This window comes from Apiospora hydei (genome assembly GCF_038363865.1).
Source record: "Apiospora hydei strain CBS 114990 chromosome Unknown utg000002l_segment0_segment0, whole genome shotgun sequence".
In the NCBI taxonomy this organism is placed as follows: Eukaryota; Fungi; Ascomycota; class Sordariomycetes; order Amphisphaeriales; family Apiosporaceae; genus Apiospora; species Apiospora hydei.
Genome location: NW_027117361.1, coordinates 4,692,958 through 4,720,887, shown reverse-complemented (window position 1 = coordinate 4,720,887; position 27,930 = coordinate 4,692,958). Strand labels below are relative to the sequence as shown.

Here is a 27,930-nt window from a genome sequence, read left to right as displayed (position 1 = left end):
TGGAAACAAATCAGGACAATGCAGGCAAAAATAACCAGACAGGCCTGTAATAGCAATACATTATACACTACCAAGTAGTTGAACCAACATGTCCTCTAGATAGACGGACAGACTAGCCAGTGTGTGTGACGGCGCAGTCTATATACACAGACGTCCTCTCGCTCTTTGTTTTTCTAACACCCTCAGCACCATATCGAAATCAAACGCCAATCAAATAAAAAACGCGCAATATATGATGCAAGGCTCAATCCAAGTATAATAACTATCTTCTTCGACCAAGTCACTCACTCACTTCGGCCGTTCCTTCTTGTACTCAGTAGGCAAGTACGTACAATACCCAACCAACCATCCGACTCCCCGTGAAGTAAACCATATACGATCCGCACCCATCATCACATCCATCTCTGTCTCCGTAGGAATGCATGTATGGGTTTGGAAGACGACAAATATGCAATCCCCCCGCGATGTGGGAGGGAACAAGAGGGAACTTATGTCTAGATACACCCTCGAGAACAAAAAACGATATGATGAGCAGAATCCCGCCGCATTTCCCTAAAACCCCCTCCAACGCCAACCATGGCCAAGAGCAGGAGTTATTTGTGAGAAAGAAACAGAAAATAATAAGTAGTAATCCCACACGCACCCCAAAACACGCTCGGGAAAAACAAAAACAGGACAGAAAAAGTATAACAAACCCCCAAATGCGTGGCTTTCGTGGGCACCGGCCTGAATGAAACCAGTCGATGCCAAGACCTTTCCCTTTCCCACTTCCACTTTGTGTCATATCCATAACGTCGCGTCCTTGGTGCTTTCTTTCACATTACTCATGCCGCCGGCTTGTCTTTCGCGGGTGTCGCCTCCTCTTCGCCAGCCTCCTCCTCCACTTCGACTTCTTCGTCCTCGTTGACCTCGCCCTCGACCTCCTCTTCCTCCTCCTCCTCGAGTTCCTCATCCTCTTCTTCTTCTTCCTCGCCTTCCTCGCCGAACTCGTCTTCCTGCGCGATGCCGTTCATGCGCTCCCAGACCTCGCGCCGGATCTTCTCGTCCTTGGCCAGCCGCGCCCGCTCCACCTCCTCGAAGCCGCCGCTCTTCTTCAGCTTGCCCTCTTCCACAAAGTTGATAAGCTCCTTCTTGAGGGGGTTGTCGCGCCGGCCTTCAAGCTCCTTCTGCCGGAGCTTCTCGGCCCGCTCGATGGCCTCGAGGCGGTTTTCGTGATTCGGGTTCAGCGCGCGGACTTCATCGAGGACGCCCTCCTTGGCGGCGGATGGGTCGGCGCCGTTGCCGAAGTTCACCAGGCCCTTGGAGATTTGACGCTGTGCGGGGGTCGAGTTGTCCTTCATCTGCTCCTTGGTGGCTTGCTCCACAAGCGTGAAGGTCTCGGTGGCCTTGTCCATGTCGTCCATCAGATCCACCATGAGGTCCTCCATGACCTTCAGCTCGTCTCGGCCCTGGCACACGTCCTCGAGCTCCTTCTCCCAGATCTTGGTCCAGATGGGCTTCTCACGCTTCATGTACTCGCGAACCTTGCCAAGCTCTTGGTGAAGCAGCGATATATCCTTGGAAACGTCTTCGAGTTGGCGAGGTAGCGGTCGCACACCACGATGAACCACATCCTTGCGCAAGTCCTCGATAAGATCTTGCAGGTCGTCGACCCGACCGACGAGGCGGTCCGAGTCGGTGTTGAGCTGCTTGCGGCCTTTGGTGACATAGGAGTAGCCAGAGTCGCCTTCCACCGAGGGAACGGATGCCTTCGCCGCGGCAACCTTGACGTTGGCAGCCTTGTTCCTGAGTGATGACATAGAGCTTTGGATGTCGGTCTGGAAGCTGGAATACGTCTGGCGCAAGACGGCCAAGTCTCGTTTCAGGGTCTGGAGCTCGCGAAGTTGGCTTGGGTTGAGCTTGCCTCCAGGAGATATGTTCTTGGCACCCGAGCTCTCCACGGTGACCGGAGGTGCACTGGCGAGGCGCGTCATCTCCTTCGCCGCCTCTAGTTGTCGGTCGGATACTCGCTGGAGAGCGGCGCCCTGGTCGTCGACATTCTGCTTGACTTCTTCCATGGCTTTCTTGAGTGAACCGATGCCATCGTCGATGTGACGCTTCACTTCATCCAGCACCTCCACATTCAAAGCCAAGACGGTGCGGTCCTTAATATCCGACAAATCCTCAAGCTCATGACGCACTCCGGAAACTGGGTCTTGTATGTAGATCTCGGGAAGATCTGCCCCGTTCGTAGAAGTGTTCCAGGAAAACTTCTCGATGAAGGCTAGCTGCAGCCGCCCAATGGTCAGATCGGCATAACCTTCTGGTAACACAAACTTCTTGACTTTGGACTTGTACTGGAGGAAAAGTGTCAGATCCTTCGTCAGCGGCGGCGATTGCTCGATGAACCCGTTTGATTTAGATTCCGGGGGTGTCTTGGGTGGCAGCTGTGGTTTCGGCTCGGACTTTGGTGTCCCTGTCCGTGGTGGCGACCTCTTTTCTGGTGAAGTTGACCTGCTCCCCGCGGAGAACGCATCGTCCAATGGACCTGATATCGTAGCACTGGCTCTGTACCGCTCGTCCGGAGAGGCTACTGGCGGTGGGATCGATTTGGGACGTTCTATAGAAGCATCGCTTGGCGGTTCGGACTGCTCTGAGACCTTGCTGGGGGCCCGCACAGGTGAGTTCTCATAGTTGCTTTTTTGTGATTTACTCGAGTCGGTGCGGTTGTGTTTCATGGCCTCGCGCACCTGCATCGCGCGCATCGACTCCCGCACTTCTCCTCGTCCGCGATTTGGTAACGGCGTGTTCTGCGAAGGCAACATGGGCACGCCGCCGGTCGGCGCACCCAAGTGTTTGGAGATCTGGTAGGCGGAGTATCGTCGCGAGGCTCGTCTCTCGAGGTCGCCACCCCTCTGGAGAGCAGCCAGGGCGCTCTGTTGTGATTTCGGGGGAGGCGGAGGCGGCGGGAAGGAATCGATATCGATCTGGTTTTGGGGTGGACCGCTGGGCATGGCGGGGGCGGCGGAGGAGGATTCATCGTTGGGATAGGGCGGGAGAACCGGTATGTTCTGCATTGTGTTGCTCGACATGGACGACTGCTCGGAGTTGATAGATTGATGGGACTGTTCTCGCGGTGGGAATCTTCGGGTGGGAGATGTCTGAACGTTGGCAGCAGATGGACCACCGCTTGACCCTGGGGCTGAGCTGTCTCGCGTCGAATAGCCATTCTCGATGCCTTCGTTCAGTAGACTCGTGAGGCCGCTGTTAACGCTACCGGCAGTACTAGTGCTCATTGTGCGGTTAGCAATGCTGGAGGCCCCTTCTGGCGATCCGCTGCCGCTCTCCCCGATCACGCGATTGTTTCTGGCGGAGCTTCTGCTGTTTCCTTTTCAAGCCGTGGAGCAAGTTGATGATGATATCACGTATCCTCGGCAGGTATTTCTCCAGACTCTCTGTGCTGGCCTCCTGGCTGAGAGTGGCTTCGAGGATGTGACGCAGCGATTCGGGCACGTTTCCCAGGTCGGACGTATCGACGTTTATAGCCGTGAAGGCCCGGCAGGCCATGTTGAACTCATAGCCGAGCCTCACGTAGACGTCGGACACTTGCGTGTCGGTAGCTGTGCCTCGCGACCATTGTGTCAGGGTTTCAAGGAGTTGTTTCGTGGCGACGAGCAGGTGCGTGACGCTCTTTTCGATCTGGGACAAAGGCATGGCGTTACCGCTTGACTGTAGGACGATAAGACTGTGTCAGCGATGACTGCGCAAAAGGAAACAGAAGACGGTATGTGGTATGTGTGGCAAGACAGGAAAAGAAAGACGACGAAAGGTTAGGCAGTCAAGCCACAGGTCGCCGGGAAAGAAAGTTCGGACGGTGGGAGCCTCAGGGCGCCGTCAGTTGCTTGCTTACTCACATTTCCTCGCCTAGAGTTTCCGGGCACAGATTTGTTGGACGCCGTCGATGAGCGCGGCTGCATGTTGGCCGGAGAGTTGGCGCGCTGAGGGACACTGCCTTGGGGCGGCGGTCCTGGGTCCGCCCCTGGTGAGCGGCGCTGCATGGAGCGGGAGTGATTTGAGGGCTGCATGATATTATCGTAGGCTTTGTCCGGAGGGTGTTTCGTCTCGTATGTAGTAGATTTGGAGTTTCTCGCAAATGACCTCTTGGCCGGTGTTTCGATAAAGTGTGCGCTACGCCGTCCGTCTCGACGCCTTTGAGACCAGCCACCTGAGCTACGTTTCGGCGCAAAGTCTAGCCTGTGATAACTGGTTTTGTATATACGCCGGGATCAGGTTCAAATAGAATGGGGTTCGGGGGTCGGGTTGCGGAAAATGTAGAGCAGCCGTGGGGGGGGTGGTTAGCGCGTTACGAAGTAGCTAAAAAGCAAGATTGGTCTAGAGAAGAAGAACAAGCTGTCTATTGAGGCCGGCCGAGTGGAGAGAGAGGGCGAGTGAGCGAGTGAGGGAGAGAGGGGGGGGGGAGGGAGAGAGCGCGCAGGTGAGGAGCAGAGCAATTACGTTGGATTGATGGATGGATGTAGATAGATTCAATTAAGCCAGCAGCCAGCACCTGTATGTTTAGGTAAGGAACGAATTCTTGTATGACGAGAAGGACGGCAGTCTGGTCGTCGGGCTCAAGTCCAGTTACGGATGTATCGTTTCGACCGTTTAGTTTGGCTGGGCTGGAGGAATGGTCCGAATGGGTCTGGAGGATCATTCATCAATCAGAGCGAGCCCACTGCAATGCAGGTGTTTGGTTCGCGCAACGTCAAAAATCGATGGCCGGGTCCCTTGCAACTTGTGCGCAGAGTGGTTGAGGGAGCACATCAAATGTACCCAATGCAGGCCCAATGCCTAACTTGGCGGCGGCATACCCTGTCCAGTCCCCTGCAAGCCCTACACGGGCCTCCGTGGTGACCCGACTCCTGCTTCTTCCACGAGCATCCGCCAGTTGCAACCGCCAGCAGAAAGCCTTTTAGTGGACTCAATGCCTACCAAAAAGGCACCGGCGAAATCGAACGATGATCCAGACAGGGTCATGCCAAACCTGTCGCCTGTCGCCTGTCGCCTGTCGCTCTGCGCTTGAAGCAGAGTCAAGCGTGTTCCAAGTCAGAACTTGGAGACTTGAAACGGCTTTCCCCCAGAATGCGGCCAGCAAGTGCAAAGCACGTGCACGCAAACCGCACATCCCGGGCCTACCTTGCCCAAACCGTCGCTAGTGGGGAACAGAACGAATTGAGGGATTCCAACATCAAACCAGGGCTTCCACTTTGCTTTGTCCGCGCACATCTGCCCGCCATTCTTGTTAGATATTATGAATAGGCGATGCCCCTGATAAACACCGTCTCGACAGCAACTCCTATCTCCTGTAATTAGGTATATGCATGTTCTACATAGTCAGGTGGATTGCCCATCACGTCAGCAAAAGCACGTATCGTGAGCTGGCACGTATCGCTGCCGACCTTCATATCCCCAACCTCCATCAATGTCCTGTTCATGCAGGTACCCCTGCCTTGCCCTGCCTAGCTGCTTCAAGTTACGCAAGCAGTCCAAGCAACCAAGCACACTGGCGGATTCCCATGGAATCCCATGCCCCTCCTCCTCCGAAAGCTAGAGCCTTCCATAGCAGACTTATGCATATTTCGTGCACGCTTCTTATCTTCTTATCCACCCGATTCTCCTTCAATTGAACCACAAACGGTCGTCTACCCAGAGCAATCGCGGTGCTCAGATAGATCGAGGGTCATGTATGCGTTTCGGCACGTCAGCCCACCAAGATCGGCAATGCCATGCCTGATCTTCGTGGGAGATCTGCTGTGGCTCACTGGCAGCTGGATTTGCAGTGCCATTCGTGGCTTTGATGGATGCATGCACTCGCTTTCCCTTCCATGCACGATCCCGCCTTTCTGTATAGAAGAGATACTGAAAACGCGCTGAGCTCCGGAGTGACTTACAGGTGTACCAACAACCTACTGGTGTCTTTGTAGTCGGTATATGCTATCAGCAGCCTCAGAATGATGGATATACTTCCTAGGCTCGATGCGTTCAACATCCACAGGGCGCCGCTGGTAGACAGCCAGCACCATTTGAGGCTCGATCGCTTCCCGGGTCTCTACATAGGGTAGTAGAAGTTGTCTCGGTTTGAAGGTACAGAGCACGATCACAAGTAGAACCAGGAGTCAACAGCAACGCCCGAGGTTTTGGGGTGGGTAGGTGTTTGTGAGTGCCGGCGAACGAGTGTAAAGAGGTCTTGTCATGCCGATCTCAGGGTGGCATCTGCTCCATGGATTGGGGATGGAATGATTTCATCTTGCCTGGTCGCGATTGGAAGTGCTGGCCATTTGTCAAGGCTATAGGCAGCCTTCAATATGACCTCTACGGCTTGGCTTGGCACAATCTTCGCATGTGCGTTTATCTTCAATGGCTATGCAATGCTTGGAGACGGGGTGTAGGCCACACGGACACCAGCCAAGCCGTGATGGATGACATAAGTTTACGTGCTTCGGTGAATGTGTCGATACTCAGAGGCGGTCTCCCAGTCGCAAACTCGAGATACTTGGACAGGCAACTATTCTTGGACGACAACGTCACTGAGCACACAAATGCCAGAAACATTCGAATGAGCTGGCTGGCCTACAGGGCAACACGTATAATATCTAACCGGCAAGCTTTTTAATGCTACCAAGGAAAGGCTCTGGAATTTGCTACAAGATGCTAGCATGGCGATTAGGTGGCAGTCCGCCTAGTTGCATTCTATCTACTGTCTCCATCAATGAGATCTGCCATTAGCACAAGATTCGAGACGAAGTTTTCTTTCCCAGCCTCAACATCGTTTTGTTGGCAGTATTCATAGATGTGAGTTCTTTTTGAAATGTTGAACCATACACGAAGTAAACGAGATCAACGGGGACGGAATAGAGCATATTGACTCAAGATCACTTCGCCCACAAGACGACCAGCACATACATGGGTAAGCTGCACCAGATGCTCGTAGAACTCAACCCCATTTGGAATATAAACATGTCCTTCAAGCGTGTATGCAAAAGCTAAGATCGGGTGATTCAGAATAGGGAACTGAGAATTTTGTGAGTTTTCATATGACCCAAGGTTCGTACAGCATCTACAAAGTCGCAGAGCTGGAAACATGGCGCCTTGTTCATACCACTCCATGGGTAGCAAGCCACCCACAGCGTATTAGTCGTGAAAACTAACGCTCTCTTTATACGAAGGTAGCATGGGATTCATATAGGGATACAATATGAATGAATGCTAGTATCACGTTTTATCTCTGTTAGGGGCATGGTTAGATGGGAATCATGGGTCAACACCGTCTCGTGCATATACATCGTAGCCTCAGCCTCGATGTTCACTGACTAAGAAGGTCACTCAGAATCGATGTAGAGATTCTAAAGATTTTTGACAATTATCCTTTTCTCTTGACATATGGGGGGCCGATGATCTATGTACATTCAACGATTTAGGGGGGGCCACCCCCAAAGGCCCCATCCCCCCATGACGCTGAACACAAGCATCTCGCCTCCGACCCATGTCTTAAGTCCATATTTGGGGATTAGGACTTATCTATAGATGTCTCTAGATGTGTACTCTTCAGGCCGAAGCGTAGGATTTGCTTGGGAGGTCGGGAAGCGTTAACTTATCCGCTGCCAACAGCCTACAAGTAACGAATTGTATTCCACCCACACGAACTTATTATCCAAGTTATGATATAGAGTGGTCTTGACTATGCTGGGGATAGCCCATGCGTCTATTATCAGTCCAAGCATAAGGTCTTGTTTGCTACGAGACGAGAGAACATCATTTGCTTTGAACGTAGACTGCCGATGAACTTGGAGCTAGACAGGATTCGTTTGACGTACATAACATGTGAGTTCTGAGCCCGGATTTCAGGTATTTATCACATATTCAAAGGAGTGGGGCTGTCATGAGGCCTTTCTAGGCCCTCCCGAAGACGCGGCGCTTCCTATGCCGATCCATCGCCGTGACATCGTGAGTGCCTTCTGCAAGTAGTGTGTCCTACGGGGGGCAGCTAGTGTTTTGATCCTCCGCTACTACTAGTTGGCAGCTGGCGAATACAGTCGAATGTACGTCATTTTTCTCCATCCACTATCAAACGAATCCGAGCTACAGGCAGTGTAGAGGTAGTGGCAGGCTAGCAACCACATGACAGGATTCCACTCCTTGTCCCCGGGGTACGGCGTGACCACCACCACATTGCGCTTCATTCATCTTTGCATCTGCATACTCTCTCTATTCTGCATGACTCGCAAGCAACCTGCATACTCTACGCACATCATCTTGGGCCGCGATGAGCAGCCCAGTTGCCCGAAAAGCAGGCTGTGCGTGTCACTTTAATCCAAACGGGGAGCCCCCAATCACTTGGGTGAGGCGCTACCCGGGACCCGCATATAGCCGCTGCAGATCATCGCATCGCCCGTTTGTTTGGTCGTTGCCCCAAAGCCCCCTCTAGACTCAAGTGTGGAAAAGGGCCAAACAGGCAGTGACAACGCTGTAATTTCTAGTTCTTCGTCGTTTGTTTGACGATGAAGATGTCTAATGTGGGAAAAGTATGCGAGATGGGACTCATTGGTCCTCTGCGCAATATCAGCTGTACATGCATGTAGGTACCCCTAAGTCATGTCGGTACTTGTCGACCCCGTCCCTCCATCGGACCGGCGATCGCGAACCCAGCCAATCCCGAATCGTGAGCTTCACCGAAACAGCTGAAGAATTCAGCCTCACTCTCACCAAATGCTGCGCCACAATTACCTGTTGGAAGCTGATTGGGGGCTTCGGGGCTCCTTTTTCGTCAATTCTCATTTTCTTCGTGGGGCTACAGCTTGATGAGTGTGTCGCACAACTGCTCGACAGGTTGGGAGTGTAGTAGTGGTGCTGGTCAATGGGAGTCTTAAACCGGCAAATCGGATTGCGCCTCCTCTGCAGATACGCCCTGCAGGTGCTATACCAGAACCGGCCCTGACTAATAAGCCTTTTCTTGTTGGGTTGGATTCTCGCCTTGTCTTGCAGAGAGGACGTTGGAAGAGGACAATGATCACTCCATTGTGTTTGTTGCCGAGGACTGGCTGGCCGTTTGCAAAATGCGCCCAACCGCGCCCTCTCCCCCTTTGGCCTGAACAATCACCTACCTACTACTCCTATTCCAAACAGCATGCGAATTGCTACCCATCAGGCGTTTTTCTCCTTTACAGCCCAACATCATCAGAACTAACTCCAACCGGCGAGGCCGCTCTGGAATGTGGATCGGTTCTGGGGTGAGTCCCGGTTGATCTGACCAGGGTGCCAGGGATGAACGTACCAGAACCCATGATGTGCATTTATAAATAACTGGATGCAATTTCAACACATGGTCATAATCTCATCCTGGGTCTTGTTGCCGGGTTGGCTGCGGGCATCTCCTATTCGCCTTGAAACATGAAGCAACATCTGTTTACTGGAAAGAGATTTCGTGATATACGTTGTCCCCTTTGTTTACACGCCTCGACTCGTTGTCCAGAATCTAGAGCTACCTTGCACGATCATCGTGTGGACATGGCCTGGCTTTTGAGGTTACAGGGGTAGCTTGGGTACCTCAGCCATAAGATCGCCCTAGGAGTAATATCCCGAGCTAACCCAATGCTGCTGCTGCTGAAGTACCTGTGCCGTCCACCTGAAGCTTGAGTTGTTGCTTGGAGGGGTCTAGATTCCAGAAATTCCAGAGATTCGGCTGAGGGAGTGTCGATTGGTACGATACGATCAGGACAGTAGCAGCAAACCCTAGGGTAGCATTTGGGGTCTTTGTGACAGGCGCTTTTTGGGGGCCTTCCCTTATTTTCCAGAGGAGTATCCGAGCGGGAGGAGCCAACTTCAGACTTTGGATGCTTGCGGAAAACCCGTATCGAGTTTGTGGGGGCGGTTGGTCCGGGGCAGTAGCTTTGACACTCGTTGAATGGCTTTCAAACGCGAAAGAGACAGACAGAAGACGTCTGCTGTCTGTTCTTTGATTAGTCTCGACAGGTCGCAATCGCATTTTAATAGGAGAAGGCACGGCTCTCCGAATGGACCCGGTGCCAATATTACGACACAATGACTCTGTATAGTGAGACCCAACCGCCCAAGTCTGGAAGAAGAAGAAGCTTGAGGCGCAGGCAATTGACGTCATGATATAGGGCACAACAGGAACCTAGAAAGAAATGTTTCATATAACCTATCGACAACTGACTCTGGATGCCTATCGCGTCTAATAAGCAGATTCAGATTCCCAGCTTCTCAATAGCCAGCCTACCCGATCAATCTTGGCCTCCAAACCCGAGAATCTGCTGTTCGCCATAAACCGCCCAAACTTCGGGATGAATGAATAGCCCCATGATGTTCGGACTCGTACAAAGTCAATAGTCGTTACTTTACTCCTTCTGGAAACCCTCAGATGCCGACTTGTACTGCTAGCTTGAGGCCTTGGGACGCCCCACAATCCGGGTATTTCTTAGTGCTGGCCAGCTGAAAACATCCGGGCACTCAGGCCTATCTATTGCTAGGTTCCTACCACTGCATGCACAGGCACATGCTAAAGAGTCAAGGTCGGTGATGTGCATCCATATTGCAGCCATAACATTCCAGCGCTGCGAGTTCCAACTCGCCGGGTATTGCAATTGGGAGGAGGGTTGTGGGTGGGCATATGAGCTTCAAGCTTGCATGAGAGAATCTGGTACCTGCTTCTTCGGGATGGCATGGCACAGGAACACAGTGTGCAATTTCCAAGCCGCACCTATTTCATCGTCTATCTACCCCAAGAATATTGCACACAATTGGGAATTGAATTGGATGCCCTGTATGCCAATGGCAGATTACGCAATGAACAATGGTAGGTAGTAAATGCATACCGCTGCTTTGCATCCATCATCTATTGATGGAGATTGAAACAGACAGGAAGGAGTACACCGAGTACGTGGCCATTGTTTGAGTGCAACCTCCCATAAGGCCGAATCCACTGCTCAAAGCCGATCGATGCCTTATGTAATTCCATATCTTTAGTGTGCGAGGTCAACTGGGCATTTGTTTTGTTTGAACATGAGAACATTGGGAGAATCAGCCCACTATAATCGATCATCAATCCATAATTCGGTACCTGGCCCTGGCTTGTCTCAAGGCTCAAGGGCTAGCGGGTGTTCGCTCTTTAGGTGGTGTTTTCTTGGGCCGAAAGAGCAGACTGGACGGACGACAGGCATTCGAGGGAAAGCTGTCCAAAAGAGCTGCGACCCAGAACCCGGGGAAAGCGCGATCAATTAACCACTACCAATACTACCACCACCCACTGTGACTGCTGCCGCTGCCGCTACCGCTACTGCTGCTGCTGCTGCTGCTCCTGCACTCCAGCTCAATTCGAACACTGGGGCTGCTTGCCCACCGCGTCGCATTGCATCGCATCACATACCACACCAGACCACACACAAACTCCCCCTCCAGTCTCTAATACTTTGTTTGGCGCGCACGCACTCCAAAACTTGTTGGAAGATTGACCTGAACGACCTACCTACCATTCAAACCAAGAGCCCTCGACCCTGCTTGTTGTTCGTTAAACCCCCAATTACTCCACACATCACCGTCGAACGACCCGGGACTAAAAACAACCTAATCGCCTTACTTTGTACTTGCCTGCCACTCAACCCTCAATCCCAATCGGTGTCGTGAGTCAGGTAACTCTTTCGAACGAAGACAGTGCCCGCGCCCGCCTTTTTCTACCACCCCCTCCTCTCCATTGTGGCACTTCTGGCCCAGCGTATAGATTAGAGGAATTAACTGGGGTACTGCGCTGTCTCAAGGAGCTCGGCATTTCCACCCAGTCATATCCAACCATCATCCCATTGATGCATGCGAACAAGCAGCAGATCGGGAGCACCTGAGAGGACACCACCGCTGCGCAGCACCACGCCGACTCACACGCACATTGGGCGAGAGAGAAGCGAGAGAGAGCTCGACGGCCGGAGAGAGATAAGATAGAAGAAAGCGAGCGAGTGAGTGAGTGACAGCGTGAGAGCAGAGAGAGTGAGAAGCTGGAGCACAGCCATCTTTTCCCCAAGGCGAGACACGAAACCAAGCAGAGCCCGCCTGGCCCGCTGGACCCCTTCCCACCCTCGCATCGCCTAACCTCCCTCCTTCTCTTCTCTGCCTTCTGCTGCTCGCTTTTACGCTGCACAGCGAGCGCACTGCACCAGCACTTGCACCGCACCCACGCAAAGCAGCAGCCCAGCCCAGCCCAGCCCAGCCAAGCCAAGCCAATTACCCCCCGGTCTGTCAATTGGAAAGTGGTCAGTGTGTCTTGTCCGCTTCGCTGCTTTTCTGCGGCTCCTAACTCGACACCTGCTGCCATTTTCCTGGCGACGACACGATTCCCAAGCAGCAAGAGACCACTTTTTTTTCTGGTTACTTCCTCACCTTTGGGGGTTGCGCCGTGTCAACAACAAAGCCACAAGCAACACCACATAGCAGCAGTAGCTAGCTTCTGGACCTCTCCCCCTTCCCTCTTCCCAACATTGACCTCACCCGTCCAAAATAATCCTTCCCTCTCCCTCCCCCCCTTGGCACTAATTCGCAACCGCAATTCTCCCTCTGTGGTTTGTGGGCAGCTTGACTGCTATTCCCCGACCCGTCGTCATCTACTTCTCTGGATTCCCACACACTCCTTGCGCGCGCACTGCTGCTGCTGCGTATACACCTTTTCTTCTCTTCGATTCTTGCATTCGTTCCCGTCCCCATGTGCTGACGGCCCAGTTCCTTCCACCACTCCGCAGATACCCAGCGAGCTACCTGGTTACCCTCGAGGGAGACGGCAAACTGGACGTCGACCAACCTCCGCGACCATCTACCGAGGACCCTGAGCTGTCTCCGTGAGCAGTCTTGTATGTCCGGACGGGAAACCCCTGATCCTCTGTCTTGTAAAGTATGTACTCCCTCTTTCCTTCGCCCGACACGTTTCACGTGGCCTCCGTCCACTTCGCCCTCCGGTGTCACCTCAGCGATCAGGCCATACAGTCCTATCGGCGAGTTGCATGTACCAACATCACCATCGACAAATGGGGGCCGTTCCCACCGGCTGGGCCACTCCCACGCCCAAACCCTGTAGACTGTCACATATACCGCTGTTGCATGAAGACTGACCTGCAAATGGAATCAGGGACTGTAGGACGGATCCAAGACGATCTTGCTGAGGACGAAATCGGCAGCGTCTTTCGAAGACCATTACCCCGGCCACCATCAATCGAGGATGGTACAGGGCAAGAAGTCAGAAGCTGCGAACGGTCAGAACAAGAGAGATACAGCAACCATGTCGTACCAGAAACAGGAGGTTAGGAACATGGCTGGCAAGAACCAGAACGGTACGTCGGCCCAATGGAACTCCATCTGCGCGGACTAGGCACTAAATAACGTAGGCTTTCGCACCGATACCTCCATCTCGTCCGGCCATCAGGTTGGTCAACGTACTCTGCAGCCATGGACCGGCGGCGGCGGCGACTCTGACACCTTTGGCTCCCTCGGTGCCCTGGAGAGTAAGGCCTCCAGCAGCGGTGACAAGTGGGACCAGTTCCAAGCCAACGAGCAACTCTTCGGATTGAAGACCGATTACGACGAGAACATCTACACTACTCAGATTGACAAGAGCAATCCCAAGTACAAGGAGCGTGCTGCTGCCGCCGAGAGAAAGGCACGAGAGATTGAGCGCAGTGCAGCTGCCACTTCTCATGTTGCGGAAGAGCGAATAATGGATTACGTCGGTGGAAACGACCGTGGCGGAGACGAGGAAGACAAGTAAGTCCCCTCCAGCTAAGCCAGTGCCCTTGTACACACCATTTGGACTATACTGACGTTGATTGCCTCCGTAGATACAGCGGTGTCAAACGACAAGACTTCCCACCCTGCCCGGCGGCAATAAGAAGTATACGCCTCCTGCTATGAGAGCGCCGACCAACAATTCTACTGTCAAGGGTGCCCCGGTGGATCCCGCCATCATCAGTGCACGCATCGGCACGCAGAAGCCTCAGCAGTCTCCTACAAAGGTCGAAGCCCGCATCGCATCTCCCGCTCCCGGCACATCCGCCAATGCGGTACCTTCGGCAAAGACTCCTGAACCCAAGGCCGATGCTGCCAAGGCCGAGCCCCACCCGAAGACGACCGAGAAGCCGCTCGAGGTCAAGTCCGTCAACCAAAGCGCGACCCCCTTGAAGGCATCTGCCGCCACCAGCAGGACTATCTCGCCTCAAGGCAAAGAGGGTGCAGCTATACCGAACGCGACCTCGACTGTTGAGCGGGATGTGCTGTCCTCGTTCAAGACATTCGCCAATAAGGAGAGAATGACCGCCGAGAAGATCCGAAGCAACAAGGCCAAGGCTGACAAGGAGGTCAAGCTGCATGAGCTCAAGAAGTTCGCCACCAACTTCAAGCTCCCCACGCCCGTCCCTGTCGATCTCATCTCCATAATCGCCAAGGACCCGGCCAAGCAGCGAGAAATTCAAGAAAAGGCGTCTCGTGATGCCGCCGAGGTTGCACAGCGCCGCAAGGCCGAGGAACAGGCTGCCAAGGATAAGAAGCCGGTCGCTACAAAGGAGGGACAGCCTGCTGCTGCCCCTCAGGGAGCGGCCCAACCTCAACCTGAGCGAACCCGACCAGTCAGCACTGTTGTTAACGGACCGCAAGGCGGCGGCCAGGGTGGCCGTCACCCTCCGAATCGCAACTACCCGCAGCAGCAATATCAGGGGTACCGTAATGATCGACAGGGACCCCCACACATGCAGCAGGGTGGCCGCCAGACTGGCAACCTTGCCCAGCGAATCAGGAACGTCGAGCAGCACAAACTTACTGATATGCGCCAGCCTCCCACAGGTCCCTCGCACCCGAACGAACCGCCGTATGCTCGTCGTCCGATCCCAGGACCTGGTCAGATGGGTAAACTGAACCCTAACAGCCACGAGTTCCGACCCAATGCCTTTGCTCCAGCATTCAGCCCCAACGGCCACCCGAGTGCCGGCTCTAGTCCCCGATCAGCGATGAACAACACCACGGAGGGTCAAGCTACCCCTGCCAGCAGCAATGCCGCCGTGGTTGTCGTCAGCAAGAAGAGAAAGGCCGTCGATCCTAAGAAGTGTGTCATCCTTGCTCACATCAAGGCGCAGCCTGTTCCTCAGGGCAAGAACTATGATGACAACGATGGGATCAAGCCCTCGTTTGACACTGCCCCAACTTGGCGACAGGCTCAGGAAGAGGAGAAGCCTGATTCAACAATGCGTCTGTCATACACGGAGTACTTTGAGCGCCAGCCGTTCGCGGCTCAGCCGACACCCAACCCTACCCATGTCATGCCTCAAATGGCCCACCAGCACCAACTGCCCTTCCACCTTCAACACGGTGCCCACAACGTCCCACCCCGACCTTCCCCTCACGTACCTCCGGTGCAGATGCACCCAGGCCATGGACCGGTGCCCCACGTGCCTTACAACGGTGCCGATGATCATAGGATGATGCATTCCAACTCGTCGCAGTCGTACTCGTCCCCACGTATGGCCCAAGTTCCCATGGCATACCCTCCCAACATGAACAACCCGCAGATGCCCTATGCGCCCGGATTCGCCCCTGGCACTCCGCAGATGGGCCAGTTCAATAGGAGCTTCTCGAATAACCCGCAATACATGCCCCAGCAGCAGCATATGCCCATGGGTGGGCCCATGATGCCGCAATTCATGGCTCCTCAAGGAATGCCTGGACCGCAGATGCAGATGTATCCCTCGGGGCAGTTCATGCCGCCTGGAGTCAACATGCCACAACCCATGCCGGGCACCAACGGATACCCTAGCCCCGGGCGTCCTGCCGCGGCCCCCATGATGGTCCACCAGGGCTCTCAGCAAGGCCAACCCGTCTACGGCATGAGCCCTGGAATGCAGTACCAGCAGCCCGTCTTCCCACAGCAACCGGGACAGAGTAAGTCCTCTCGAAAATCGTCAGCACCGCCGCGCCAGTACTAACTCGCATGGCAAAGTGAACAATATGCGAGGATACAGCAACCCCAGCCCCCAGCAGTTTGGAACCAGCCCCTCCCAGATGCATCAGTATACACCTCAGCAGCACCGCAACGGCAACAACTACAAGAATTATCAAGGACCCAACCAGCATCAGGGCCCTCAGGGCGGTCATGCGATTCCGACCGGCCCCCAGGGACGAGCTACGGAGGGGCCAGATGAGGCCAAGTGAAAAGTCTCAGGTACAAGTGGCAGATCGTAAGCGGCGCCGCGCCCGGGCGCACATTCCGAGGTTTCTTCATACTTCAGCATCCCATATCTCGGCCGTCGGCGTGCCGCCTCGACCTCCGGGTACTTTGGATGGCCCAGTGCCGCGTCGACTGTCAAGCCGTTGTTTGTTCTGTTAGGGCTTGCAGCCGGCCTAGGGAATTGTCACAGGGGAGCCGACTCTACTACAGTACGGCTTGGACAGACCTGTGCGATCTCTCTGGAGGCTCACGACACGGGCTGGTGTGGGGCCGACCTAGCTAGATCTCGGAAGATATCATCAACACCACAGCATATTTTTTTTGGCATGCTGCCCTCGGTCACGTAGGATACCATTGCGGTATTTTTTTACCATACCTATATTTTGATCGAGATGAGAAGGGCGAACAAAGCAAGACGAGGGGAGGGAAGATGCAGCAGGCAAAGGAGCAGAGATATGGAAGGTGGTGGGGTGCGAAGGCATCTTGGCAACCCAACCGTTGCAGACTGCCTCGCGACAGCGACTGAGTTATTGGACTCGAGGCCATATACGAGTTGGAGTGCGCCTAGCATGGGCGACTCTATTGGCTACAGCGTTACCCCGAGTTAGCTGGGAAATAGGTGGTTGACGTTGACATGACATGACATAAATATGCAGATATCCTGTAGCAGCGGAGTTAGACCCAAGGCAAGAAGTTTACCTGATGTTAACCCTTGATTGTCCTGTTTACTTGATTTCGCGATTGCAAAAATGCATGCAAACTTGAGATATCCCGATTCGTGGTGAAGATGAATTTCTCTTGTCACCTGGTGTTTCTGGTCAGATCAGCCAGCATTTGAGGTGCTTTGCCTACCTACATGTACTTACGTCTCTACCGCATTGGCAGATGCAGTCGGGAGTTGTTTTGACAATTGTTGCTGTACTGTGTATGTCGACGGCAGATGCATGTTTATATATACCTGTGTTTACATGTGTTCATGCGACAGAGATGGAATTGATTCTGGATATTTGCAGTTCGTTGACCGGGTGGTGCCACTTCTTAAGCATGTCCATGTCCCCACGAGAATGGGGGCGCCAACAGATGGCGGGGTCCTCCTATGCTGGAACGAAGGGTGGATTGTTTCAAAACGGTCGCTTCTGTTTGCTTGTCAAGGCCGGCAGTGGTCGGCAGGTCGGACGTCTCCGGCTATGCGGACATTGGACACATTGGGCTATTCTACCTAAACCTATCCTGTCGTCATGCTTGCATCTTACCTCTTACTTAAGCCAGTCGTCCCAGGATGGCCAGGAGCAGAAGAGGATGGGATGGGATTGGGAGCCGGCGAAAAGCTTGGCATGCCTACTGTCAGGCACGGATTGCGGGTTGGGCGGTTGATTGGCTGTCGTCGCAAGTTGGCGCCCATGCACCCTTGGCTTTTTCCTCCCAGTGGTGACTCTTCCAGATCCCAAGTGCCACTAAGTTTGTGACGTGCAATACAAACCTCGTTAGTCCTGGCCACTCATTCGGCCGTCCTCCATGCCCATGTGTCAAGGATGGTGGATCGATCTCCATCGGTAGCTTTTTTTCTCTTGGATTTGTTCTTCTTCTGTTCTTCTGTTCTCCTGCACTTAGTTAGTAGTACCTTTTGACGGTGCGACGACCGCTCAATGCTTCACCGATCCCATGGCCAGATACGGTTCTCGCAAGCGACTGTGCATCGCCTCGCCTCTCCAGAATCTACCTACCTAGGTACTTGCTTGCCCGCCTTGGTAAGTGCCAAAGACGGCCCAAGAACAGGATTCCACGCATAGACACCAACGACGTATGCTACGAGTGTGACGAATTGATGGATGACGGGCTGTCAGGCCGTAACAATGCATTCTGGTGGTGGCGGGCCGTGTGGTTTGTCGTGGTGTATCCGCACGGGCAAAGCGTGTAAGTCGGAGGCTGTCATCCACTCGGTAGGTGGTCAAGGGTCATGGCCACACCCCGTACGTTTTCTTGCGGCTGGGCTCAGCGGCTGGCATACAAGAAGACCCAGACTTCTCTCCATCTCCCCTCTTTTGTCCTTTGTTGTGTACTCCGTTCCATTGTCATACTGCTGGTGCGCCGCCGGCTGGTTGGACAGACTGACAAGTCATTCATTCGTACCTTTTCCCTTTGCTCCGTCTGTGACGCCCTTTGTGTATCCACCACAACAAGAGCCGGCAACAATCAACATTGGTCGCTCGCGAGACCTTTCCTTCTGCTTCGCGAACCCCGGTGGCCCGCCCATATTATTCTTCTTGCCGCCAAGAAATACTATTATTATACCCTCCATCCATTTCTCTTCTCCTGGGTTCGCATTTCCCACAGATACGGCTTTGACGAGTGCAGGCAGCTCTCAATATCTCCTTTCGACTTTCCAAAGGTTCAGCAAGTCTGACCCAACACGTCTTTCTGCTGGTACACGACAGCATTCAATCACATTACTCATCAATTCACTTTCATCCTTTTCTTTTCTTGACTGTTGGTCGCCGAAACGATGCGTGTCTCGCATATCGTAACGCTGGCCGTGGCGCTCGCGGCCGAGACCGTCCTGGGCCACATGAACATGGCAGACCCGCCGCCGCTCCGGTACAAGGGCAACCCCAACGCCGTCAAGGCCGGCAAGGTCGACTCGGACATCACCAGCCCCAACACAGCGACGACCTTCCCCTGCAAGGGCGCCATCCCAGACTTCGATGACCCGATCGCTGGAGCCCCCGTCGCCACCTGGTACCCTGGCGAACAACACAATGTGAAGATTGAGGGCGGTGCCTCGCACAACGGCGGCTCCTGCCAGCTGTCACTCTCCTACGACAAGGGCCAGACCTTCACCGTCGTCTTCAGTAAGATCGGCGCCTGCCCCACGGACCCCAACATCCCCTTCACCCTGCCCGCCGACACCCCCAGCGCCGACAAGGTCCTGTTCTCCTGGTCCTGGATCAACCACACGGGCAACCGCGAGTTCTACAACAACTGCGCCGTTCTGACCATCGGCGCCGCCAAGAAGAACAAGAAGCGCACCGCCCCGGCCGTCGCCTTCAAGGACCGCCCGGCCATGCTCGTCGCCGACCTCTACCACGTTGCCGGCGCGGCCTGCGTCAAGGAGGGCGTCGATGCGCTCTACCCCGAGCCCGGCCCCGACTTCGTCAACGTCTCGTCTTCGGCGGCGCTTCCGGACGACTGTGTGACGGGCCAGCCCATGTCAAGCAACCCCATCGTCGGCGGCAGTGGTGGTAGTGCGGGTAGCGGTAGTGGAGGAGCTCCCGCGTCGGGATCGGCCAGTGCTCCTGCGGGACCGGGAGCCACTGCGTCGAAGTCCGCGTATGTATCTTCTTCATCGTCGTCGTCATTCTCGTCGTCGCCGGCGTTGCTTGCTTCCCCTTCGATGTTTTCGTCACTGTTGATGCCTTTGCCGACGTCTTCGTTACATTCTTCTTCGCCTTCAGCGTCTGAGACGTCCTGTACATCTCCTGCTTCTACGCCTTCTATTTCTTCCTCCCCGTCTGGAGGAAGCACCTTGGGTTACGTCGACAAGGTCGGCATCTGCGTCTTCTTCTGCGGCTGCTGTTGCGTCGCCGTCGCTCATTGTGATCCCGATCACTACTTCCCGCCGAACCCACACAGTGTCGCCGACGCCGATCAGCAGCACCTCCTCATTCGCCTCCTCGTCTGCCTCTCAATCTACGCTCCTAACGTCTAGTTCATCCTCATCGTTGTCCCTCTCCACCCCCGGCAGCATCTTTGTTACGTCTTCGTTACCACAAGCGTCTACTACTGCTTCTGTCACATCTACAATCAAGAAAGAATCTACTAGATCGCACTCTTCTTCCGGTTCGGGAGCAGTCCCACCCACTAATACTCCTACGCCCAGTCTGCCCCCAACGCCACCCCCAGCTCTGGTGTTCCGACGACGCCTTCTACTACTCCCTCCGCCACCTCCTCCGAAGTCGTGGGCCTGCCGTCTCAGACCTCGACGGCCACGAGCTCCGCCGCGCCCCCTGCGGGCACCGGATCACCGGGTGGCAACGGCGGCGGCAGTCTGTCCGGCCCCTGCACGCCCGAGGGCGAGTGGAACTGCTTGTCGGACGGCACGTCCTGGCAGCGCTGCGCTTCGGGACTCTGGTCGGCCGTCATGCCGATGGCGCCGGGGACGACGTGCACGCCGGGCCAGAGCAGCACGTTGAGCAAGAGGCGGGAGCAGTACGTGCGTCGGCGCAATGCAGTGCGGCGCAATGCAGTGCGGCGCGATCCGGTGCGGCGACGGGCTTAGGGTTGGAACTGGTAGTTGGCTTGCCAGTATGACGGAAGGACAAGAGAACATAGGGAGATAAGAAAAAAGTGGTTATTCGTTTTTCTTCGACTTGGGATGGATTTTGATTTTGCGAATGAGTTATGAGGGGGGACTGGACAAAAGGACGGTACTGAAATAGTATGAAAGATTCAGGGGACACAGTCACTATTTGAGCTTGGAGACGATGGCAAAAATGAGAGAGGAAGGAGGACTTTTGAGGATTTGCATTCGCTTTTTGTTGCGGATTATTCAACGAACACCATCGTTGAACTTCACTTCTTGTTGTACATATTATTCTTTTCTTTTTTTGCCATTCCGAGTTTAGGAATTGGGATTCGCACATACATTTAGACATGGTCAGGGAGAGGGAAAGAGGAAAAGAGAGATAGAGATAGGAGATTCGGTAGTATGGAAGATGAGATTGATATTACACGTTGAGGAATACCAGTGAAAGTGCAGTAATCTAGGTCTTGATGAGTTGAAGATGTTGAACAATTACCATCGAGAGTTTTCTGCCTGACGTGTACCTGCGATGAACGTACTCAACTGCACACCGGTGATTGGAGTCAGGCAAAGTAGTTTGGCAAGTTCCGAATGCCCCGAGTTTGATCATCCAATAGGTACCAAGAGAGTCCTTTTGCTTTTCGACTCATACCAGCGCAGGCTAGAAGTACTAAGAGAGTAGATGCGCTTGTACATCTGCGTATACAAACGCCCCAGGGAAATCCGCATATCCAACAATTGCTCGAGGAGAACGGACAATTTGACCCCCTCATGCCACATGTCTTCACAGCCATCGTTCTCAGCGCGCAAGACTCGAATCGATTCAGGCATTCTGAACCCCAAAGACCGGTCATTGTCGGCGGCGCATCGGCACGTAAGACACTGTAGCAGGCCTCTCGAGTCCGGTCCCGGTTGGCCTTGGTAGTAGGTCGGTTATGCCGAAGCGGGTGTCGAAGAAGCAGGTGTTGCTGAAGCAGGCGCCGCGGAAGAAGAAGAAGGCACCACCGATTTCAAGACCCAAACACAAGCCCCGACGGCCAACAGCACCCCTTCGACTAGGAGGAGCCTGTCGAGACCGCAGTTCCACGTCGCGACCACGACGGCGGCCCAGGCGGTGTCCAGCAGGACCGTCTCGGCGAGGACGAGGACGGCGGGAAAAGGGCCAGTCGGGGGACAGGAAGCGGCGGGATTGGAGAAGGAAGAGGAGGGTGAAGAGGTCGAGGGGGCGGAGCTCCATGGTGGGCGGCGGTTGGGGGGGGGTTAGCTACCGAAGCCGAATTCACTCGAGTAAAAAGGTAAAAGAGGAAAACGAAAGAACACTATAACTAGGTAGGTACATAGTCAATTAAAAGAACGGACGACGGTAGGTAAATTCGGCATTTTGGGCATCATACTCGGTGTAACGCCCTGCCCCGGTGAAACCTCGTTGTCGCCCCTGGCGAAAACTCAAAGAGAACACAGTTGTCTTGAGAACCATGAGGCTGCCAAGCACGATGAATTTCATCAGTACCTTGTCACAAGTTTTTGATGTGCGAGACAGGCGCGAATCCAATAGGTGAACCTATCGAGCAATACAGGAGATCAGGAGAGGATAGCGGGCTCTTCATGCTGGCTGGGACCTTGGTGTAGCCAACCAAGAGAAGACATGCCCCATGTATTGGCAGATACGGAGTGTCATTGATACAATATTGCACCGAAGCCGGAGCCAGGTTAGCCAGCACAAGCCAATGGTGCAAGAAGATGACAGACAGTGCAGGCCCGAGGCAAACACACACCGTTGTCGATGCGGCGTAGTAGGACATCAGGGGGTCCGGCCGGCATCATCCAGTCTTGAAAAAATTATGTTGCTTCTATGGCCACCAGCCAGAAGGGAGACTCGGACCAGCATTTGTGTACGTCAGATTTGGGATGTCACAACTAGGCTGGAGGAAAGGGGCGCGAGAAAGGTGCTTTGCGTTTCTAGACCTACAATTGACAGGAGAAAGGTCTCAACTGGAGCGACAGGCAATGGAAGGACGTAGGAGGAAGATAGGTTCTCAGATGTCATCATAAGATTGTGTCCCGACACGGCTGTGTCACTTAACTGATCTGACAAGTACCAAAGACTCATAAGAAGAGAACTCGTTCGTTTGTATCGACACGAATAGACAGTACCCCCAACGCGCAGCGAACAGCGAAACCATCACAATTTCCATGTACCTGAGTTGTAATCTTGTTGACCTTCACGTCGACCAGCGGGTATCCCTAGCCAACCGTTGCCTTCTCGCCTTGTGAACGTGAAGCCGATGCCTACGTGAAGATCATAAGCAAGGTCATCCTCCAGATGACCGGCCAGACCTGTCCATCGCGCATGCCTTGGATTATAGCTGCCACGATGATGGCCCGTTCAAACCAACCGCGCAGGACGAGGACGACGAGCCACAAGCCCAGGCTTCTGTCGTAGAGTGGGCGCAGCTTTCTGTCGGCAAACGCCATCGTCCAAGAGCGCGACCGGCAGGAATGGAAACGAAGTAGCCGAATGATTATCATGGCCACCATGAAGAAGAGGTTGATCGCGTGACTGTCCTGCAAGTCGAAGCCGGGAGGGAAGAACTCGGCCGGTGGGAAAACGCGACGGCTGGTGGCGGTCTCGAGCCCCACGAGCTGGAAGGCGAAGGTTTCGGCTTGGGCCCAGGCCGGAGCGATGGGGAAGAAGTAGCGGTCGACGATGTAAGTCTTGGCGAAGGGCTGGAAGAACGCATACTGCATCATCATCTGCACCAATGCATGGTGCATCTTGAGGTGTCGTGGGTCTTGGCTTGACCTGCTATGATTGTTTTGCTGAGAGCTTGTTTGTAGTTCTTCAACGACTTGGATTGTTTGAGAGGAACGAATGATGACTGCTAGGATCAGCTGCAGAAAGGATAGAAGGTGGGATGCTTTGGTTCTGGTAGAAATACCCACAGAACGTACGAGGAAATCATCGCGCCTTCCATACTGCGTTGCAAATATCTGTTTGCGCCTGCGTAAACAATTCGGGCCTAACGCATGGTGGCTTCTCCACAGTTTGAAGCTGCCTACCATGAGCAACAAGTAGTGAAAACAAAGTGAAGGAACTGATACAACATTGTCGAACAGACCAGGACGCCTCTACCGTGATATGGACCAATTGGTTTCGGAATGAGACTTGGTGAATAGGAGCATGCTTTCAAGGGGATGACTGACGATGGGAAAGCTAGGGAATCTGATAGGGCCATTCATATGCCTGCCTAGCATCCGGAGCAGCAGACTCATGCATACTGTCTCCGAGGTTTCTGTGCCTGTAGCAGATACCTCTATCACTTCAATCATCACTGCAATCACCCACCAGCGAATCTCGGAGTTCATCTCCTTGGAGTGTGTTAACGAATGCCTTCAACAGTACTCAGAGCTTGTAAGTATCAACATACCCTGCTCGAGGCTTCGCGAATGCAAGTGTGGTATGATAAGTCGTTTTATTGGAGCCCCCATATAGCCCCCATGACAGCTGCCAGATTGACCACGAGCATATTTGTGTAACGAGGCTAGGTTTGTAGGAATAGGGAGGTGTTTATTGCTCCACTGACCTCGGAGAAGGGTGGGAAATATCGTAAATCTTACTTGATTGGATGTTCGAGATGACTCCCCTGACTGCCTAGCAGCTCGGCACGGATGGACTCCTCAAATAGGGTAACCACCATCCAGCAATCATCAGACTGAAAATGCGCTTGCCTTTCTTTACTTTTCACCAGCCAGCCGAGCTTCAAGAGTCGATTGCGCGCCACATCGGCCTTCTATTGTAGCCTGGCTGTTGTTCAATTTGACTGAGAGAACGGAAGCTCTGGTCGACGTCACCGGTGCCCTCCATGCTGCGCTCAAAACTAAGATATTGTTCGTCCAGTGGGTTGCAATGCTCACCGAGTGTGGAGCACCAAGCGCCAAGGCAGACATGCCGCCAAGACATGCGGCTTACGCGGGCCGTATGCGTATATACCAAACAGGATCAGTTGGCCGACGCAGCCACTGCTACACCAGAAGCGGGACGCCGATCCTACCTTGCGAAAAATTTGAGACCAACTCGTACAACCCAGGCACTGCCGTCAGAGCCTACGGCATCAACGTGCGCCGAGCGAGCGGCGACCCCATCTGGAGTGGTGTGCCGGACCCGACGTCGGCCCCTACCGGAGCAGAGGGCGGCGGCAGTAATAGCGATGCGGCGCCGACTGCGCAGCCGCCGGGCAACACTCCTTCTCCAGGAGGAGATGCAGGAGGATTGAGCTCGGGTGCCAAGATTGGGATTGGCGTGGGCGTATCGCTCGGCGCGCTCCTCATCATTGGCGCCGTCACAGCAGCATACTTTATCGGGAAGCGTAGCCGGCGGAAGCGAGAGGAGGAGAATAAGGAGGAGAAAGTTGAACCACGACAGCACGAGGCCAAGATGGAACAAAAGCAAGAACAAGAACGGGCGCACTCCGCCGACGCTACCTACGCCATGCAGCAAGAGGGGGAAAGACAGGAGTTATTTCATACACAGGAGCCCGCGGAGCTATCGTCGGAACGGGCCCCGGTGGAGATGGGACATCGGTTCTTCTGAGTTGCATCTAGCTGGTCGGCCGGTGCCGAAGAAGTAGGGAGCTGGGCGCTAAACCTCAGCCGCCAACGCATCAATAGCACCAAGTGTGACCGGGGACTCAATATTGGGCACTTCCAACTCAGTTTAACAGCAGCAGTTCGGTGCCGGTTCAGGCCTGGAATGGTTGCTGTATATCATGGTGGCTAAAATACATAATAGACCCGCCTCCGGAAAGGAAAGTTGATCATCAGTGTTCGAGTGAGTGGTTATGCAAAAATCACAGAAACATAGAGCAAAGGTCTCGTGTATGGATAACCGGCACACATTTTCCCCTAAAGCGGTTGCCGAATCTGAATCTGAGTCAGACGCGAATCTAAAAATACACCGATCGAGTTAGGCCGGATCTGGGGTGGTGGTCGCGGGGAGGTGGATCGTAGATCCGACGACACCCCTGGCAAACATAGCGCAGCCCGAGTGGACTGGCATGGGGTCTCGCCGCCCGGCATTCGATGGCTGCGCCGCAGCAAGGTAGCAAAAGCAATTAAACGTAAGATTGCGCCGCGGAACCTCTGCACGTGAATCCATAATACGGGGGACCAGGTCGCTTGCGTACTTCTCTTTCCAACAATCCTCCCGCTTGGCAAACTTGCTGTGTCCGGACCCTTCTCATCATTGACTTCGACGCTCAGAAGGAATACGCCTCGCACTCAATGGCCGACCTCACCACGAGCGTGGGGGATCTACCCACGAGATTCGCATGCGACAGCGGTCGCGACAGCGGTCGCGACAGCGGTCGCGACACCAACGAGGCGCACCCGTGCCATTCCGAGCTCGACGGCGCCAACTTTCTCTCCGTCCGCCAGTCGCTCCAAAACAGGGCGCCTGCGGGTGATAACGGAGACAGCAGTACGAGCGACGCCGGAAACCCACAGCAATCATTCTCGGACTCTTCCTCCGAACGATTAACAACGCTAAGCCCGACCGCGAAGATCGGCATCGGCATCGGCGCCCTGTTCCTCGTCATCGCCGCCATCATCGCCGCCTACCTGATCGGCAAACGCAGCCAACGGAAACGGGCTGATGAAGAAGCTGTCAAACTGGCGCAGGAACAGGAGCGCGAACACTTTGCCCAGCAGACGTCCCCGTCGCGGGAGGGGCCGAAGTGGCCGCCCATAACACAGGCGGCGGAGCTGCCTCCGCCGGGGTACGATGGGAGTACGGTCTATGACAGCGACAGAAGCGAGGGTGCGCATTACCACAACCAGCAGCAGTTTGGCAATGCGAATGAGCATTGGGTGCATGAGATTGGGCCGTCGGGACAGAGCCCGGTGGAGTTGGCGTCCTCGGACAGCCATTGGCAGGCGAGTAATGAGTTGGATGCGACTCCGCGACCACTGGCGCTACGATAATGTCACTGTATACAAGAAGTTGTATTTACCGCAAGCTTGAGTTGACCGGAGAAACACAACCAGGAACTCTGAGCGCTGACCCGCAAGTATACCCGGAACTCCGAGTGCCGGTCTGGGCAACCTGTACCCCGGGCTCCGGGCATCATGGGCGCTGTGCACCGCGCTCACCACGCCATATAAGAAGGTCGCCTGAGCGGCGAAGCTCTACCAATATTCAGATTGAGACGGGCATGCGCTGCGATCGGTCTACGTTACCTTTTCCACCACGCACTTCATCACCGCGGCGGATCAACGCCGAGCTGGATGGGTTACCTCTGCAACGAAACCAACTTTTGGAACAACAACTCTGATAACCGGTACCATGACTTTGGCTTCAGCCCGGATACTATTGGGCACCAGCCACAAAGATGAGCCACATGAGTTTACATCTATAATAGACGACGACTTCCTCCGAATCCTGCATATCCCACTCACTCTGTTTCGTGTCTCCCGCCCTTCACCTCACCCATCGCTGTTGCGCAATCTCTAGCGTCTTCATTTCAGTCGAGTGCTCAAGAATCAACGAGTCGCGCAATACCTCATCTTCAACCACTGATTTCCCAGCTCCGCCCGAGTCAACCGCGTGACGCTGGGCTCGAACTCGAGCGTTTTGTATTCCGGACTGGCGTCACGCACCAGCATGGCGCGGTACCCGGGGTTCACGTCCCACAGCAGCTCAAGGATACCGCCCTCGCCCTCGTCCCAGCGCGCCGGCGGCCGGTCGATGACGTAGAGCGCCCGCCCGAACTTTTCCCAGTCATTGACCCGCGCAATGGGGAACTCGGTGTCCCCACCGCCGTCGCCGTCGCGGGCCGCGATCTCGGCCAGGAGGTGCGCCTTGCAGGTCGCGATCTTCTCCGCGTCCGACAGGTCCGCCGGCAGCGGCAGGCCCCACACGTCGATGCGGTCACGGTCTTCGGCGGGCGGGCCGTCGCGCTCCCAGTGCGTCTCGGCGTGCAGGGCCTTGGCTAGGACCCGGAGGTGCTGTTCCACGTCGCCGTCGCCGTCGCCGTCGCGGCCCCGAGACGGTGGTGGGGCGATGGTGGTGTCGTAGACCTGGATGGCGAACTCGGGACGGGTGTCCGCCACGCGGTTCGGCTCGCCCTGCCAGGTCGGACTCTGGCCGGGGCGAGCTCCTCGCGCAGCCAGGCCATGAAGCAGGGCGTGCGGCCGTCGCGGCTGGGGACGGGCTCGACGACGTAGTGTTCGCGGATTCGGATGGGGGGTTTGCCGCCGTAGGAGAGGCGGCGTGGCGGGGTGCCGGGGTTGGACATTTTGAGAATTTGTGTGTGAGAACGTTGATGATGGAAGGGTTAGTGTAGAGTAGACGGAGAAGGAGGACGTTAGTTGAATATTATATTTGAGTAAA

At 54.7% G+C, this 27,930-nt stretch overlaps 9 protein-coding genes across 9 annotated transcripts; 5 read left to right on the top strand and 4 right to left on the bottom strand.

The window, feature by feature from the left end:
- Positions 1–824: 824 nt before the first annotated feature.
- On the bottom strand, positions 825–4,064 carry PG997_001468 (uncharacterized protein; the record flags this gene model as incomplete). Its single annotated transcript, XM_066805783.1, has 3 exons — positions 825–3,264; positions 3,338–3,708; positions 3,894–4,064. 3 exons carry the CDS (start codon positions 4,062–4,064, stop codon positions 825–827), a joined length of 2,982 nt encoding a protein of 993 aa, XP_066675556.1.
- Positions 4,065–9,619: 5,555 nt separating this feature from the next.
- Positions 9,620–10,153, bottom strand: PG997_001467 (uncharacterized protein; the record flags this gene model as incomplete). Its single annotated transcript, XM_066805782.1, has 1 exon — positions 9,620–10,153. The coding sequence occupies one exon, from the start codon at positions 10,151–10,153 to the stop codon at positions 9,620–9,622; it is 534 nt and encodes a 177-aa protein (XP_066675555.1).
- A 3,159-nt stretch (positions 10,154–13,312) lies between these two features.
- Positions 13,313–16,227, top strand: PG997_001466 (uncharacterized protein; the record flags this gene model as incomplete). Its single annotated transcript, XM_066805781.1, has 4 exons — positions 13,313–13,364; positions 13,419–13,794; positions 13,892–15,957; positions 16,016–16,227. 4 exons carry the CDS (start codon positions 13,313–13,315, stop codon positions 16,225–16,227), a joined length of 2,706 nt encoding a protein of 901 aa, XP_066675554.1.
- A 2,519-nt stretch (positions 16,228–18,746) lies between these two features.
- Positions 18,747–20,519, top strand: PG997_001465 (Extracellular protein; the record flags this gene model as incomplete). Its single annotated transcript, XM_066805780.1, has 2 exons — positions 18,747–19,943; positions 20,121–20,519. The coding sequence occupies 2 exons, from the start codon at positions 18,747–18,749 to the stop codon at positions 20,517–20,519; spliced, it is 1,596 nt and encodes a 531-aa protein (XP_066675553.1).
- An 802-nt stretch (positions 20,520–21,321) lies between these two features.
- On the top strand, positions 21,322–21,807 carry PG997_001464 (uncharacterized protein; the record flags this gene model as incomplete). Its single annotated transcript, XM_066805779.1, has 2 exons — positions 21,322–21,417; positions 21,472–21,807. The coding sequence occupies 2 exons, from the start codon at positions 21,322–21,324 to the stop codon at positions 21,805–21,807; spliced, it is 432 nt and encodes a 143-aa protein (XP_066675552.1).
- Positions 21,808–22,832: 1,025 nt separating this feature from the next.
- PG997_001463 (uncharacterized protein) lies at positions 22,833–23,318 on the bottom strand (the record flags this gene model as incomplete). The annotated part of the gene is made up of 1 exon (XM_066805778.1): positions 22,833–23,318. One exon carries the CDS (start codon positions 23,316–23,318, stop codon positions 22,833–22,835), a length of 486 nt encoding a protein of 161 aa, XP_066675551.1.
- Positions 23,319–24,450: 1,132 nt separating this feature from the next.
- Positions 24,451–25,134, top strand: PG997_001462 (uncharacterized protein; the record flags this gene model as incomplete). The annotated part of the gene is made up of 1 exon (XM_066805777.1): positions 24,451–25,134. The coding sequence occupies one exon, from the start codon at positions 24,451–24,453 to the stop codon at positions 25,132–25,134; it is 684 nt and encodes a 227-aa protein (XP_066675550.1).
- A 689-nt stretch (positions 25,135–25,823) lies between these two features.
- On the top strand, positions 25,824–26,522 carry PG997_001461 (uncharacterized protein; the record flags this gene model as incomplete). The annotated part of the gene is made up of 1 exon (XM_066805776.1): positions 25,824–26,522. The coding sequence occupies one exon, from the start codon at positions 25,824–25,826 to the stop codon at positions 26,520–26,522; it is 699 nt and encodes a 232-aa protein (XP_066675549.1).
- A 558-nt stretch (positions 26,523–27,080) lies between these two features.
- On the bottom strand, positions 27,081–27,835 carry PG997_001460 (uncharacterized protein; the record flags this gene model as incomplete). The annotated part of the gene is given in 2 exon segments (XM_066805775.1): positions 27,081–27,665; positions 27,680–27,835. The coding sequence occupies 2 exon segments, from the start codon at positions 27,833–27,835 to the stop codon at positions 27,081–27,083; spliced, it is 741 nt and encodes a 246-aa protein (XP_066675548.1).
- Between the last annotated feature and the right edge of the window lie 95 nt (positions 27,836–27,930).